Below are 13,738 nucleotides of genomic sequence, written 5' to 3'. Positions count from 1 at the left end.
TCTTGGCTTTTACCTGATTTATCAGGTCAATCATGTTCTCAAGCACCTTCGCTGCTTCTCTTTTTGCATCATCTTTCTCCTCTTTTGCCAGTTGTCTGATTGTGTTTTCAGCAGCCTTACTGAAGAGTACCTAGAATAAAAAAAGATGAAAACTTGTCAAGACCAGCCCACAGCCCATATCAAGAACTGGGATATAAAAAAAAAAAAGCTTTTCACCCGTTAAGCCCAGATAATAATCATTAAGGTTTGCCTCCATTAATTCTCATTCCCCACAAAAAACAGAAGAGATGGTGGCAGTGCTGTGATAAAGGCAGAAACAAGGCTGCTCTCAATATATGAGAGAAGAAAAGTCTTGGTTACAAATGTAAGCAGACTATGAAGAGATTTCCCTCAAAGGCTAATTTTATCTTAGATTTTATGCACTGGCTGCAGATATCACGTATGACATGCTCACACTTACTGTGCCGTGTCCATTTGCCTCAAAATAAATTCCAACATCAAACTCCTGGGCCTTGTGATGCAAGTGTTTCACTCCTGTTTTGACACAGTAAACAGGTACCTACAACCCAAGGGCATACAGAGAATGTAAACTGTGTTACCATCTACTGATTGCAGCTGGAGGGGAAACTACGTGATCTTAAAAGGTACCTTCCAACCCAAACCATTCTAGAATTCTATGATTGATTTTAAGATATTTGTACATCCTAATTCATTTCATTATTTCAGGGAACGTAACAGATTTCTATCCAAACTTTAAATGACCTAACTCAGTTTTTGCCAACCAACCTTAAGCCACATATTCCTATTGAACAACAGTGAGCCAGCTGCTAGATAAAAATGAAAGGATCAGTGGCTAAGTATCAAGGAGCCCTTTCCTGCTCACTTGGTTGCAAAGCCATAAATTCCTCGTTATTCCAGGAGTAACAAAGGATTTTGCTGAATGTTTGCCAAACTAGATTTTAACTGGTAAAAGTTGAACTTTCCAGATTTTCTCCCTCCAATCTCCTTTGCCACTAATTATTAAGTGACTGCTGTAGGTTTTGAAACAGTCATCAGTTGTTGATTTTAGCACAGCTTAAGCCTTCCTAGGAATCATATTATAGTAGTACTAAGTAAAAACAGCAAGAACATTTGCAGAATACTACCAGATATAAAGTCAAGAATACCTGCACCGTCTCCTCCAGGTAGCGCGTTGAACTCCCATTGGCATAGGCTGTTTGTACCACTGCCATCTTTAAAGTCTGTCCCACCTGAGCAAACCAAGAAGCAAAGCACTTTACTGTGCAGTGGGTGTGTACAGAAGGCTGAACAGCTAGATAACCAGAAAAAAATCGTACAGGACTAAACCTATGCTCTCCTGCAGACATTTAAAACTCCTGAGTATCAGAGATCAGAGAATGTGGACGCAGGTAAGACAGCATGAATTTTAGTAAGCTTTTGTGTACCACGGGTGTTGTGGTGAGCTTGAAGCAGCTCTCCTTAGGCTTTCAAACCACTGTTTAGATTCAGCAAGCTCAGCACACTGGCCAGACACATGGCATTACATGAGGCCACGACCAAGAGCAATAAATTGAAAGCTTCTAGAGCAAAGCAAGCGAAGGCTGGTAGATGGCAAGCACAAGTTCTCCTCACTGGCTGGCATGTCTGCCATGGTGCAAGAAATTAGCTGGTGTCAAAGAGAAAAAAAAACAGGGTAACTCATCTAGGCTAACCATCAACACCAAGTCCAAGTGAACGTTTGAAAAAGAAAAGCTTTCTCTCTCTCTTCCCTGTTGGAGGAGGATGCTTTGCTGCAGGTACTGGTTTGGGAATGTTGATAAGCAAATCCTGTGACTGTTGCATGTTCTCATGCTCAACTTCATAAGGTTTCAGAGAAAAAGTGGGGGAAGGATTGAGGCCCCCAAAATTCAAAAAAGTCCATTCTTTCATTTTTTATCTATCAGTACATTGAGCACATAAACAGGAAAATTCTCTCTCACTAAGAACTGTAAGTTTAAAACTTCAGTATTTGGATTTTTATTTGGAATAAGGAAATTACAGCCCTGTCAAAGCAACAGTTTTTTGTCATGCTCTTTTTAAAGTGGGTGCACTCTAGGCAAGCATAGAAAGACCACCTGGGAATAAATCAACACAGTCTTTTCAGACTATTATTTTACACTTTTCCTCTTTTAAGTGTAAGCATTCATTTGACACAAAGTTACCTTGGCAAGGAGTTCTTTAAGGAAGATACTAATTAAAGTTGCTATTTTATCTCCATCAATTAAGTGAAAATGGCCAGCTGTGTCCTTGTAGTAATAAACAATTCTATCTGCATCGCCATCAAATGAGCAGCAGCTCTCGTTAGGCTTCATGTCTAGCCCTAATGCACACAGAGTTAAAAATGCAAGTTAGAGATAGGAATAAAGAAACAAAATTAGCTCTATGCAGACACACAAAACAGATGCTCCAAACTGACACTGCATTTGCTAACTGTATACAGTGTATAAAACAAATGAGGAGTTCCTGCCTCAAAGCGTTTCTAGGCTTAATGCCAAGACAGAATTAACTGGGAAGCAGTCATCACCTGTCAGAGCAAACTGCCCTTTTATCAATGCAAATCTTTCTCTTGTCCAAAATGCTGACCTTGCCATTAACCTTGGCGTTCGTATGTCAGAAACAAGCAGCTGGCCTTTCCTAGGCTCATTTGGAGATCTTCGGTAACGTGGCAGAGCCCCAAAGGACACTGCATCCTTTATCCCCCTTCCTGGAGGGACACAGTTTAGCACACAGGTGGGCAAGGAAACCAGCCCACACTGCTGACACCTTCTATCCTTCAGAGCAAAGGAAACCATACCCCAAAACTTGTCCCTGCAAGCAGCATGACAAAGAGGAAATGCCACCATACCTTGATGTTCAGGTTTGGCTGACAGTCTCAGTCAGGAAGCAGTTGCTGAACAGACAGCTCAGTTTAGCTTCAAATAATCTAATATTCAAACCAGTCCATTCTCCCAGTTTGGGGATTTTCTCTTAAGCACTCTGCAGGAATTTGGTTGAAATAATTACCTCTGTGGTGTATGTCAAGCTGTCAGTTTGCTGGCATCAAAGTGTTAATTATACTCTTCCTTGGGAATACGGAAAAGGATTTGTAATGCTAGGCCACAACGTAAATACTTCTTGTTAATGTAAAGGGAGGGAAAACAAAGCTAGTCCTGGCTGATCCTTGGGCTCCACCAGTTTAACATTCGTGTCAGATTGTCAAACATGTCTCCAATGTGCTGAAACATGCTGTAGTCCACCAAACAATATAGAATGATAACCTAAGATTGCGTCAAAACCTGTCCTAGGATTCTTCCTTTCCATCACACAAGCACAACCAGTCTTACAATCACTTAGTAAGAAACAAGGGAACTCGGCTCATCTGAGGCTGATACACCCTGCACATTTAGACCTACAGAGGATGTAAAAGGATATAAAATGACTGACTACGTACCTTTAGGTGGCTTTTGATGAACCTTTACAAAATCTGCCCCACATAGGTGGTTGAGCTTCTCCTTCGTTCCATCATTATATACCTGAATTTGTACCTCCTTTGGAAAATAGGTCTCCATCTCTGCCAGTTTCAGAGCTCCTATGCCATTGGCACAATCAATCTTCAATTGCCTCTGAGCCTCTCCAGAGCTGAGAGACTTTGTATACAGAAAGAAAGGACAAAGTGAACTCACACCTGACTGAAACCATAGGCTCCGCCACCCCACCTGTAGATATGCTGAATTTAAAACTTCAGACCAAAACAAAACAACAGCAAAAGATACCCACTTTGTACATTTGCAGGAAGAAGATAATTACCAACATTTACCTTCTTTATCAGCTCCGTAAAAGCCTTGGATAACTTTTGGTAATAACCTTCCAGCGTTGGTTTCCCATACTGCCCCTGGGTGTTTTGGCAGCAGACCACGTAATGCAGCTGTGGTGTGGTCACTAGACCATAATCTAACGTAAAACAGAGGCTTCAATATTAAGAAATTGAACAGTAAATTAACTTCTCCTTCAAAGTATATTATACAAAGTATATCTACTATTCTACAGAAAACAGACGAAGGCAGCGCAGGTAACACAAAGAAAATAAAGCTCTGTTAACTGCTTTACCATAAAGCAATCCAACTCTTCTGAAAGAAGACTGTTACGGACAAATGGAAATGGAATCTGGGCTACTGCTTTAGGGCTACGTAGCAGTCACATTTACAAAAACAACTTGACAGTAAACTAGAATAGCAAAAGCTTGACATACCATGGTACTGACCACCCAGAACGGAGATGCCATCTATTACGGCCTGTGAAAGTTCCTTGCTGCTTGGTCTGGAAAATAAAAAGCACAGCCTTTACAGAAAACCTTTATACGTGGGTTTGGAAAGAAGGAGCATGGGGAAGATGACTATGAAAAGCAAGTTTCCTGCCAGCAGACTTGGATTCAACATCCACGCCTTTCCCATTGAAGGGGCCAACAATAAAGAAGCCTGAAAGTCACTACCCTAAAGAACTGTAAAGATGAGTGAACTTCTGATGAACTTCTGTGTCATGGATGTGACACAGTGCTCACAAAAAAGAACAATCAGACACCCAGATCAGAAGTGGTAGGAAGCTCTCATAATTATCAGAGAAGCTCATAATGGAACAATATTAGAAAATGGCTGTGGATTGCTATAGTCTTAAGTGACTTTAACAGGTAGCAGACTAGGCATGGGTAGCAAACCTGGCTGTAGAGAGCTAAGCACTCAGCAGCACTCATGAACAAACTGCTGCCACCTCTGCTAAAAGCAGCACACATCTAACAGTGTTTTCGAATTACCTGGTATCTCTACCAATAAAAACTGAAGCATCTTTTTGCTGGTTCACTGCTGCTTTTTGGCAGATCTCAGTTACTATTTTCTGTAACTCTTGGTCCTCTGCATTTGCTAGCTGCGTAGCATATTCTTCCCAGGATGGGTGCAGCATTTCACCAAGAGGATCAACCAACTTCACACCATTATCTTCCTTAGAAGAAAAGAGAACAAAACACACTCAGCTTAAGAGTGGGAAACTTAAAATTGAAGGCAGTTGAGGTAAGGTTTAACCATACTACTTCTGTCAACATGGACCATTTCTAGGAAGTCACAGATTAGCTATTTATTCCAACCTCCAGCAAACCCAAATAACTAAAGTAAGCAGTGTATTAAGACACTTCCCCACCCTCCACCCCGTCCCATTATAATCTTGGCATGAAGTTCATCTGACATTGAAGTGACCTAAGGGGAAATGCGGATACCAGGGAATACTCCGTAACAGCAGAAGTCTAAAGTGTTTGATTTGTAACTGCTTCGTTTTTTCTACTGACAGATTTTGCTCAAAGGCTCATCTCTTCTCATGGGCGCTCCTAGCCTTGCCAATCTTACAGACATCTACATTACAGCATCGACTTTTCCACATGAAAGAAAACGACCATCCTATGTATGTGGAAAGGTAACTCTCAACATGCCAGAGTTCACATTTTAATGGAACACTATAAACACATCTCTTAAGTAGATGGAGGTGCCTGCAGGATGCAGCCCATGGAAACCTCTCGTTCCTGTTATTACCACGAGCTTTGATTCTACCAGGCCACATCTATTTTTTCTTCAAACAAAAGGCTGCTCTTACTTCAGGATTGTGAGATGCCGTAACCATGACACCGATAGTAGCTCCTGTGGCCCTGGACCTGAGCGCTGCCAGCATGCCCATGCGGAACATGACGTGCTCAAGCTGCTGCGCCTTGCTGCGAAATCCAGCGGTGCCATACTGAAGAGTAAGTCCAGCGGGCTTGGGATGCAAAGCCGAGTATTTTTTAAGTCCTTCAACATCCATTTCTGGAGAAAGAAGTAACACAAGCGCTCGTAAGAGAAACAGTCATTCAAATTTGTTTCACATCTTGTACTTCATTTGAGTTTGAACCCTATCTCAAACTGGGGACAACACAATGCTGGAGACCTCGCTGCAGCCTTACAGTACTTGAAGGGAGCTTATAAACAGGAGGGATCTGACTTTTTAAACAATCTAATAGTGATAAGACAAGGGAGAATGGCCTTAAACTAAAAGAGTGGAACTTTAGGCTATATGTTAGGAGGAAGTTCTTTACTCAGAGGTGGTGAGGTGCTGGCACAGCTGTGGGTGCCCCATCCCTGGAGGTGCTCCAGGCCACGTTGGATGGGCCCTGGGAAGCTAAGTGGTGGGAGGCAGCCCCACCCATGGCAGTAGGCAGAGCTCAATGACCTTTGGGGCCCCTTCCAATCTAAGCCATTCTATGCTTCTGTAGCTCTGCTTGTACCCCATACACCCCTGTGTGGGGCTGTGGGGAGGACCACTACCAGAGCCTCTACATTCCCAGTACAACACTAACCCAACAGAGCTCGACTAGACCACGAAGAGCCCAAGTGATGTGGGTGAGCAGATCTCGGACCATCACTCGTGTCCCCTCCAGGGCTCCCAACAACTCTCCGCAAAGAACTAACGCTCGTCACACGCTTCACACAGCCACACAACTCCATTACGTTCACCATAACCAGCCTGCCTCCCGCTAACAAACCACGCACCGGCCGCCCGCTGCGCACCGCCTCACTGCCGCCGTGCTCCCAAGGAACGCAGCCCTACCCGCACACCGCCCTGCCCGGCCGCCACCTCCGCGCTCTCCTTCCGGGTCCGGCCAGGCCACGCCCCCTACGAGGAGCCATCCAATGGCAACGCGGTGGGCGGGGCAAGCGGCCGCCACGCGGCAGTCGGCTCAGCCCGCGGGGTCGGGCCGTAGGGCAGAGGGCGGAGCCGGCGGCGGTGGTAGAGCGTTACGAGGAGGCTGAGCCGTGCCCTCCGTCGTTCCTATGGAAAAACCCAATGCTCCGGCACTGAGGGTGGATGGGATCAGGCCTTTAAACGGGAATGCCGTGTTAAAACCTGTACGGTATCTCCTCGCTGAGCTGATGATGGCCGTTTAACCCGTGCAAATGAAAGCGTGACGCGTGTCAGGCAGCACGCTGGTACGCGTGGACACGAAATGTAAGCCAAAGCAGTGCTGTCGTTTCAGACAGCTACTCACCGGTTCCCTGCGGCTTCCCGGGTTTTCATAACACCCCACCAGGCTACAGAAAGCAGAGGGAAACGCGGAGCTGTTGGCCGCCTTCTCGAGCAAGGCAGATTTTCCTTTAACGGCAGCGACGCCGCTGAGACGTCACGCAGATTTCGGGTTCCCACCCCCGGCCGTCACGTATCAGCGCGGTGCCATGGCTGCCGCCGTGCGGGAGTGCCTGGAGCTCCAGCTGCTGGAGGTGGAAATGCTCCTTTCCATGTTCCCCAAGAAAGGGGAGATCAGCCTGGACGGGGCTGCCGTGCCCGCCTTGCAGCGCTACCTGAGGGACGGCGGCGGATCCCTGCCCCCGCGGCTCGAGTATTCGGTCGCTGTCGGTGTCGGGGAGCCAGAGGTGAGAGCTGCCCCTGGGCGGGTCCCTGCGCCTGCCTTACTCGTGGTGCAGGTGCTAAACGTCTGCCCTAAAGGGGGGAGTGGGGGAACAATTTGCTGCTTCAAAGGCTGAGTGATAAAACTGCGCCCTGCCCGGAGAAATTGTAGAGTCTTCTCTGTAGGTTGGTTACCTACAGAAACCCGCCTGGATGCTCTCCTGTGCAACCTCCTGTAAGCAGGGAGTTGGAATAGATCATCTTCAGAGGTCCCTTCCAACCTCCATGAGTCTGTAATCTTGTTTTTAATCATTTCATAGAATCATAGAATGGCCTGGGTTGGAAGGGACCCCAAGGATCATCAAGCTTCCACCTCTGCCACAGGCAGGGCCACCAACCTCCACATTTAATACTAGACCAGGCTGCCCCATCCAACCTCCTCTTGAACACCTCCAGGGATGGAGCATCGAGCACTGAGGACTTTTGAATCCTTTCCTGCTCCTTGACTATAGGCAAAATTTGGTTTCCAGAGAACTGAAGTGCCACAATGTCTTACAGTGCTGTAAGACACTGTAGGAATAACCAAGGGAAATTCAACTGCCTGCGGTTGGTAGAGATCAGGCAGGATAATCTCAAGGTTTCCGCAGCCTAACATGTAGGTAATCCTTTTTATTGTCTGTAATGAAGAGAATGCTTCATCTCCTTGGGTATTTGCTTAAAATAGTAATAATAATGCCTCTATGCACAGTGTGTATAGTCATAAGCATTCTTCATGTAACTGTTTTCTGGGAATACATTCAGCACCTGGGCTGAATTCATTGTTCAGATGTGTGTTTGGCGAGGGGAAAGATTCTCAAAGCCACTTTCCTCTGAGGCCTTGTATTTTGTCACTATAACAAAACTGAGCACATACTCAAAACATGCAATGGAAATAGGAATGTCCCGTAAGTAGCACCGTTGTACCTTCTTTCAAGCCATAGCACCATTTCTGTAGATGGCAGAAGAGAGCAGCTGTGATAACATTTGATATGTTGGGAAAGTCCCAGTGAGATACAACAGAAGGACCAGATGAAAGAATGGGTTATGGGGACAAAAGGAAGACATAAGTAGTAATTCCAGTTTTTAGGATGCCGCAATCTCAATTACATTCCTCATAATCTGCCTGTGGCAGGGAAAGGAATCTAGCATGTCTCTCTTAGCTGTGGAATTCATTTTCTTTTTGTGTGTTTGTGCTCTGTTTTTAAGGTAAAAGTGGAATTGCAGGTACAGTTGCCTCATATGTATCCCCACGTGGCTCCTCAGCTTTTTGCAAGATCAAATGCACTGCACAGACAGCAGCAGTTGCAGCTCAACACTCTTCTCACTTCTCACATCAGCTCTTTGGATTCAGGTGAACTGTGCGTATGTGAAGCTGTGCAGTGGCTGAAAGAGAACAGCCTGCCTTATTTAGAAAATAGTAAGATCTCTGCTGAAGGTGTTTCAAAGGAAACAGTAGTTAAAGAAACAATTCAACGTATGTGGATCTACAGCCATCACATATACAGGCAGGAATTGAGGAAGAAGATCTTTGAGTGTGCAAAGAAATTAAACCTGACTGGCTTCTGCTTGACAGGAAAACCTGGGGTGATCTGTGTGGAGGGAATCAGAGAAAACTGTGAGGAGTTCTGGCGTGTTATCAGATATCCCAACTGGAAGCATATTTCATGCAAACATGTGGAGACTGTAGAAGCAGAGGGAAGTATTGATAATCTGCGCCTCTTTCGAACTTTTGAAGACCTGCAGTTTCAGGCCCATGGTGATTATGGCCTGAGGAACGACTATCACATGGATCTGGGCCAGTTCCTTGAATTCCTGAAACAGCATCAAAGTGGACATATTTTTCAGATTTTATTTGGTGTTGAAGGCAAACTTGCAGACAAATAAGAAAAGACATGTAAAAGAATGCTAACTTTGGACAGCAAGAGATGAAGCTGACATTAAAATTTATCCTTAAGCAATGGCTGCTGTGAAAAGGGAAACTCAGTGTTTAACACAGAAGGGCAGTTCAAGTAGATGTTCCTGGCTCTGTTCTGAATTGCAGTGTATTTTTTGAAAGAGGTGCTTGTTTACTTATTTTCAGAGTCCTTAAAAGCAGCATTTATCACTGAGCCAGATCTCACAGAAGTGCTTGCAAGGTGATAAAAATCCCACATGGTAGTATCCTGAATTACACTGGTCTGCAGTCATTCGTACTGTGCGGTGTTACTAAGCTGAGGTGCAGAGCTTTAGTTAACTTCTTCATTTAGTTGTGGGTCACCAAGGTGGCTGTCAGAGATTGACAGTCAGAGATTGATACGATTTCCAGTATAAAAGTACACTCCACCAAAAGGAGTCAGAGATTTGCTGTATGAAACATCTGCTCTCACTTAATTCAGCTGATCCAAGAAAAGCAAAGACTCTTGTGCCCACCCACAGCACCAAGTTTTGCATTTATAACAGAGGAGTCGGGGGGAAGGGGAGGTTGGAAGGGAAGTAAGCCTACATCACCCTATCATTCGGAAGCTTTGGATAGTATGTCTTTACAGGGATAGTGTTATTGTCCACATTTCCAATAGCTGCTTCTTCTCATCTCATTAGGGTCCGGTTACATTAATGGTAATTTTGAATGGTAACAATTGCTTAACTCGTGCTTTTTTATATTTGTATTGCTAGGCCTAGCATATTGAAAGGTGTTTAAGATACTAAATAAGGAAAAATATATGTTGTGTGTGTCTATATAGATATAAAAGGATTGTTATATTTAAATATTATTAGTAGATGATGGCTGTGTCTGAGAAGTCTGAAATAGCTGTGCCTTAAAGAACCACCACAATCACTGCCTTCTGCTTTCTCTCTAAGCACCATAATAGGAAAATTGGTACGCAGCAATAAAACCACCCTTACTGTTGCGGTATAGATGACCAAATCTAAAAATCAAGCTATTTGGTTAGAAGCTATTTAAAAGCTGTGTTTCAGTACACTCCCCTGATGACTACAATATTAAAAATGGAGATGCTTTGGCTGCCTATTTATAATACTCTGATATTCTCTCTTTGTGAGGGACATTTACTGCCTTTATGCTGAGCAATTGCAACACAATTATCTTGTTGGGGGAAATGATAATTCACAGGACTATGGCTTTGTTGGAATATTTTAATGCTGCTGAATAATTGTCAGCAAAGGTTCTACAGGTTCAATTCTTATTAGAAAACTCTCATTGCTGCACACAGGAGTGACCAGTAAGGCTTTTATGTGGAGGAAAATATTTCTAAACTTACTGTTCTTTTTCAATAACAGCTTGACGATTTACACAAATTACATCCTGACTTGTAATAGATTAAACAGTCATTGCATGTATTTCTTAATTTTCCACTATACCATTTTTCTGCTGAAGTTCTCATTGATATGTATGACAAATCTCTGAATTCAAGGTACAACCACTCATTTTGCTATAAAAAAAAATGTGCATAGCCATCGTGTTGGACACATCAAGTGCAATAACAATCAGAAAACACAAATACAGTTCTCAGATTAATTTTTATTTTTTCATTTATAATTAATTATGACTTCTTAATCTGAGTTTCTAATCAAATATTACGATTTAGAAAATTTGTTCTGAATCTTACAAAATTATCTACTCTTCGGCTCTCTAGGCAGAAACATTCTGAATATTTTAGTGCTTTTCCACTGCTGCTGATTTACTTATTTCTTCATGAAGTATTTACAGTTTCACTTTCATGGCTTCTTCAGGCCAGGTGAATGAATCAGCCACAAAGCTGTTATAATCAGTGCTGTACATCTGCGAACGGATGAAGGCTTCAAGGTCCTTGGGCTGAGGGTAGGTGGTGGCACTGTTATTCCTGTAGGCTTCTTCTGCAATCTAGAAAGTTGCATTGAAATCCCAATTAGTGCTTTATTTGAATACATTTAACAGAATTTTAAAGTAGGAATTTGGTCAGAATCAAGATGACATCTTCTTTGGTGCTGACAGTCACGTCAAGTTACACTGGATCTGGGCTAACATACAGCAAAAAAGATTAAGAATATGATAATGTATGCATTTATTTGTCTGATTCGTGCTGCTTTTGAACTCTTACAGGATTACATTCTGAGCAGGCTACCGTGGTTTACCACCTTCTATAAAGCACAAAAGACAAGTTTGATTTATTCCAAGCCTCCATGCCCCCTTGTATGTGAGGGAAGTGTATTATTTGCCTCAGTTTGGTAAAATATTTCTCAAAGGTAAATGCTAAACAAGGTGCAGAGGTTTAAATTCTATGTATGACTGGGGAAAGTCTGTGTACTTTGTCACTGAGAAATCAACAAGATCAGAATCAATTGCCTCCTACGTATGGCTGTGGCAAAAAAAAAAGACTTCTGGAAGGGACTGGAGCTCACTCAATGCATCAAAGCATACTGTCACATCTGAAGAACACCAGCTTGAGATACATACATCTTTTGACTAGATGTTCCTTTGTGAAACAAAAGAAGGGTTACACACTAGTTTAAAGCAGCAGTGATCTTCAGTAAGATCTGCTTCAACTGCAACTGGCAAACAGACGGAAGCTCTTACTTTAAATGAAGGGAAGACAAAGTCTTCTTCCTGCTCTCCTCAGCCATCACTCTAAAACATAAATATTTCAGCTTGGTAAGAAGCCAGTACTCCAAGGGAAAGAGCTACAGTATCTGGCTTCCTTTTTAGAATTCATCTGAAGTCCCAACCAGAGCTGACTGAGATGTGCATATTTGTGCAAGAGTTTCTCTTCAGGTCTGCATGCAATAATAATCACAGCTGAATGAGGTCTGAATTTATGTTCTGCATTTGGTATTCCAAAAATTTTCAGAGTATTTCTCCCCTGGAAAGGACAGAGGCCGTCACTTAACCTTTAGTGCTGTAAAGCGAGAGTGGGTACTCGTGGGAATAACGTTTCAGCTGAGATCAGGCAGAAAGACTTGTTCAGTAACATTTTCCTTTTTCGACACACATTCGAGTTATCTCATCAGAGACAGCTGAGGAGTTTCCATCATTGCCACATAGGCAGTTTGATATAGCCTGAGGAATCTTGCTAACATTTTAACATTTACAGGACAGTTATCATTTGCATAAGAAGACATGAGGGGCAAGAAGGATATTATTATTATTATTATTATTTTAAATGTAGAGTAAGTGAAGCTAGGGGAAATGTCTGATGCATGAAGGCTCCTTGTTATTGCTTCAAAAGGATATTCAGTAACTGGAATGTATTTGTTTACATCAGTAAACAAATTTTCTGGAGTCCCAACTCTTTCCTCCTTGTACTAGGGTTAAATTTGGGGTTACATTTATGAATTGAAATTAAATACGTTTGTTTTTACTACTAGACCAAGATTGCTGTAAATCAACTTGTGAGAAGATGTGTCAGCTGATCAAATCTAATGCTCAGCATGAGAAGAAAAGAAGCTAGGAAAGACTGAAATGACTTACCCTCACAGCAATCTTCAGTGACACCTGCTGAATTGTGACTAAAGGAGGGTACAGGCGACCTTCCTGTAAATTCTCCTCTGAAACTTGCTGAGCTATTACCTAGAAATAAGGCAGACATGTTTAACTTTAAATGCAGACACAATTGTAGCTTTATGAGACACTAGTCTTACACAAACAAATGGCTTTGGCAGGTCACGCAGATACAGTGTGACTTAATTTACCTAGTAGTGATTTTAACAATCTGCCTGCTCATTAGGTGTAGCCACATAAGAGCTAGAAATTTTGGGAGTTATGCCTTTTTCTCACTCTGATTATATTGAACCCTGAATCATTCATATGCCTGTAGATGGGGTAGAAGGGAAATAAATATTTATTAATATAAAATCTGATATTGATTGGTTAAATTTTTTTTAAGTAAGAGGAAATTTTGGGCATAAAAGCATTGACAGGTTGTGCGATGAACAGAACAGGAGGCACTGAACAGGATCTTGAGTGAGACCATAGGATATAAACTAGCAAATTGTTCACTAAGACACATGAATTCCAGCCACTGGTTTTAGTTGGGTCATAGACTTCTAAAATTATAGAAGCACCTGTTATTCTGATGGTTGTTAGGTCATCCTGTGCAGAAAATAGTGCTGAAACCTTAAGTGTAAAATGCTTTGCATAAAATTACTAGCGGCTAACCACGTTTCTCATACATCCAGCTCACCAGTCTAGTCTGTATGAAATCAGAAAAGGAAATACAGTCAACCACAGAGCAAAGTAAAGTCAAAGTAAGATTATCCAGGCTTTCTGGAAGTCACTGCAGGCAGATTGATA

The 13,738-nt window shown here is 42.8% G+C and overlaps 3 protein-coding genes across 7 annotated transcripts in view; 1 reads left to right on the top strand and 2 right to left on the bottom strand.

Moving 5' to 3' along the window:
• The window catches only part of PGM3 (phosphoglucomutase 3), a 10,232-nt gene extending 3,049 nt beyond the window's left edge, over window positions 1–7,183 (bottom strand). Inside the window, exons 1-10 of one of the 4 annotated variants that reach the window (XM_010707675.3) lie at window positions 7,079–7,183; window positions 5,653–5,858; window positions 4,826–5,010; window positions 4,268–4,335; window positions 3,836–3,969; window positions 3,470–3,665; window positions 2,202–2,359; window positions 1,167–1,250; window positions 461–559; window positions 14–130 (exon numbers count right to left, since the gene is read on the bottom strand). In XM_010707675.3, coding sequence (XP_010705977.1) covers window positions 14–130; window positions 461–559; window positions 1,167–1,250; window positions 2,202–2,359; window positions 3,470–3,665; window positions 3,836–3,969; window positions 4,268–4,335; window positions 4,826–5,010; window positions 5,653–5,856 — 1,245 coding nt within the window. In that variant the 5' untranslated portion in view covers window positions 5,857–5,858; window positions 7,079–7,183. Of the gene's footprint in view, window positions 1–13; window positions 131–460; window positions 560–1,166; window positions 1,251–2,201; window positions 2,360–3,469; window positions 3,666–3,835; window positions 3,970–4,267; window positions 4,336–4,825; window positions 5,011–5,652; window positions 5,859–6,581; window positions 6,697–7,078 lie in introns of those variants that run through there. The other 3 variants (XM_010707676.3, XM_010707674.3, XM_010707677.3) reach the window with 3 other exon arrangements.
• A 55-nt stretch (window positions 7,184–7,238) lies between these two features.
• Window positions 7,239–10,173, top strand: RWDD2A (RWD domain containing 2A). The gene is made up of 2 exons (XM_003204384.4): window positions 7,239–7,460; window positions 8,680–10,173. The coding sequence occupies exons 1-2, from the start codon at window positions 7,263–7,265 to the stop codon at window positions 9,355–9,357; spliced, it is 876 nt and encodes a 291-aa protein (XP_003204432.2). The 5' UTR covers window positions 7,239–7,262; the 3' UTR covers window positions 9,358–10,173.
• A 797-nt stretch (window positions 10,174–10,970) lies between these two features.
• The window catches only part of ME1 (malic enzyme 1), a 157,136-nt gene continuing 154,368 nt past the window's right edge, over window positions 10,971–13,738 (bottom strand). Inside the window, exons 14-15 of one of the 2 annotated variants that reach the window (XM_010707673.3) lie at window positions 12,917–13,015; window positions 10,971–11,332 (exon numbers count right to left, since the gene is read on the bottom strand). In XM_010707673.3, the coding sequence (XP_010705975.1) occupies window positions 11,174–11,332; window positions 12,917–13,015 (258 nt within the window). In that variant the 3' untranslated portion in view covers window positions 10,971–11,173. 2 annotated transcript variants of the gene reach the window in all.

The sequence above is a fragment of the Meleagris gallopavo genome, chromosome 2 (assembly GCF_000146605.3).
Source record: "Meleagris gallopavo isolate NT-WF06-2002-E0010 breed Aviagen turkey brand Nicholas breeding stock chromosome 2, Turkey_5.1, whole genome shotgun sequence".
Taxonomy (NCBI): Eukaryota; Metazoa; Chordata; class Aves; order Galliformes; family Phasianidae; genus Meleagris; species Meleagris gallopavo.
The sequence above is the reverse complement of the archived record's forward strand: the minus strand, read 5'-3'. Positions and strand labels throughout refer to the sequence as shown.

Coding starts and splice junctions, on each gene's coding strand:
- RWDD2A (XM_003204384.4), top strand. CDS start 7,263: ATGGCTGCCGCCGTGCGGGAGTGCCTGGAGCTCCAGCTGCTGGAGGTG. Junction 7,461..8,679: donor TCGGTGTCGGGGAGCCAGAG/GTGAGAGCTGCC, acceptor TCTGTTTTTAAG/GTAAAAGTGGAATTGCAGGT.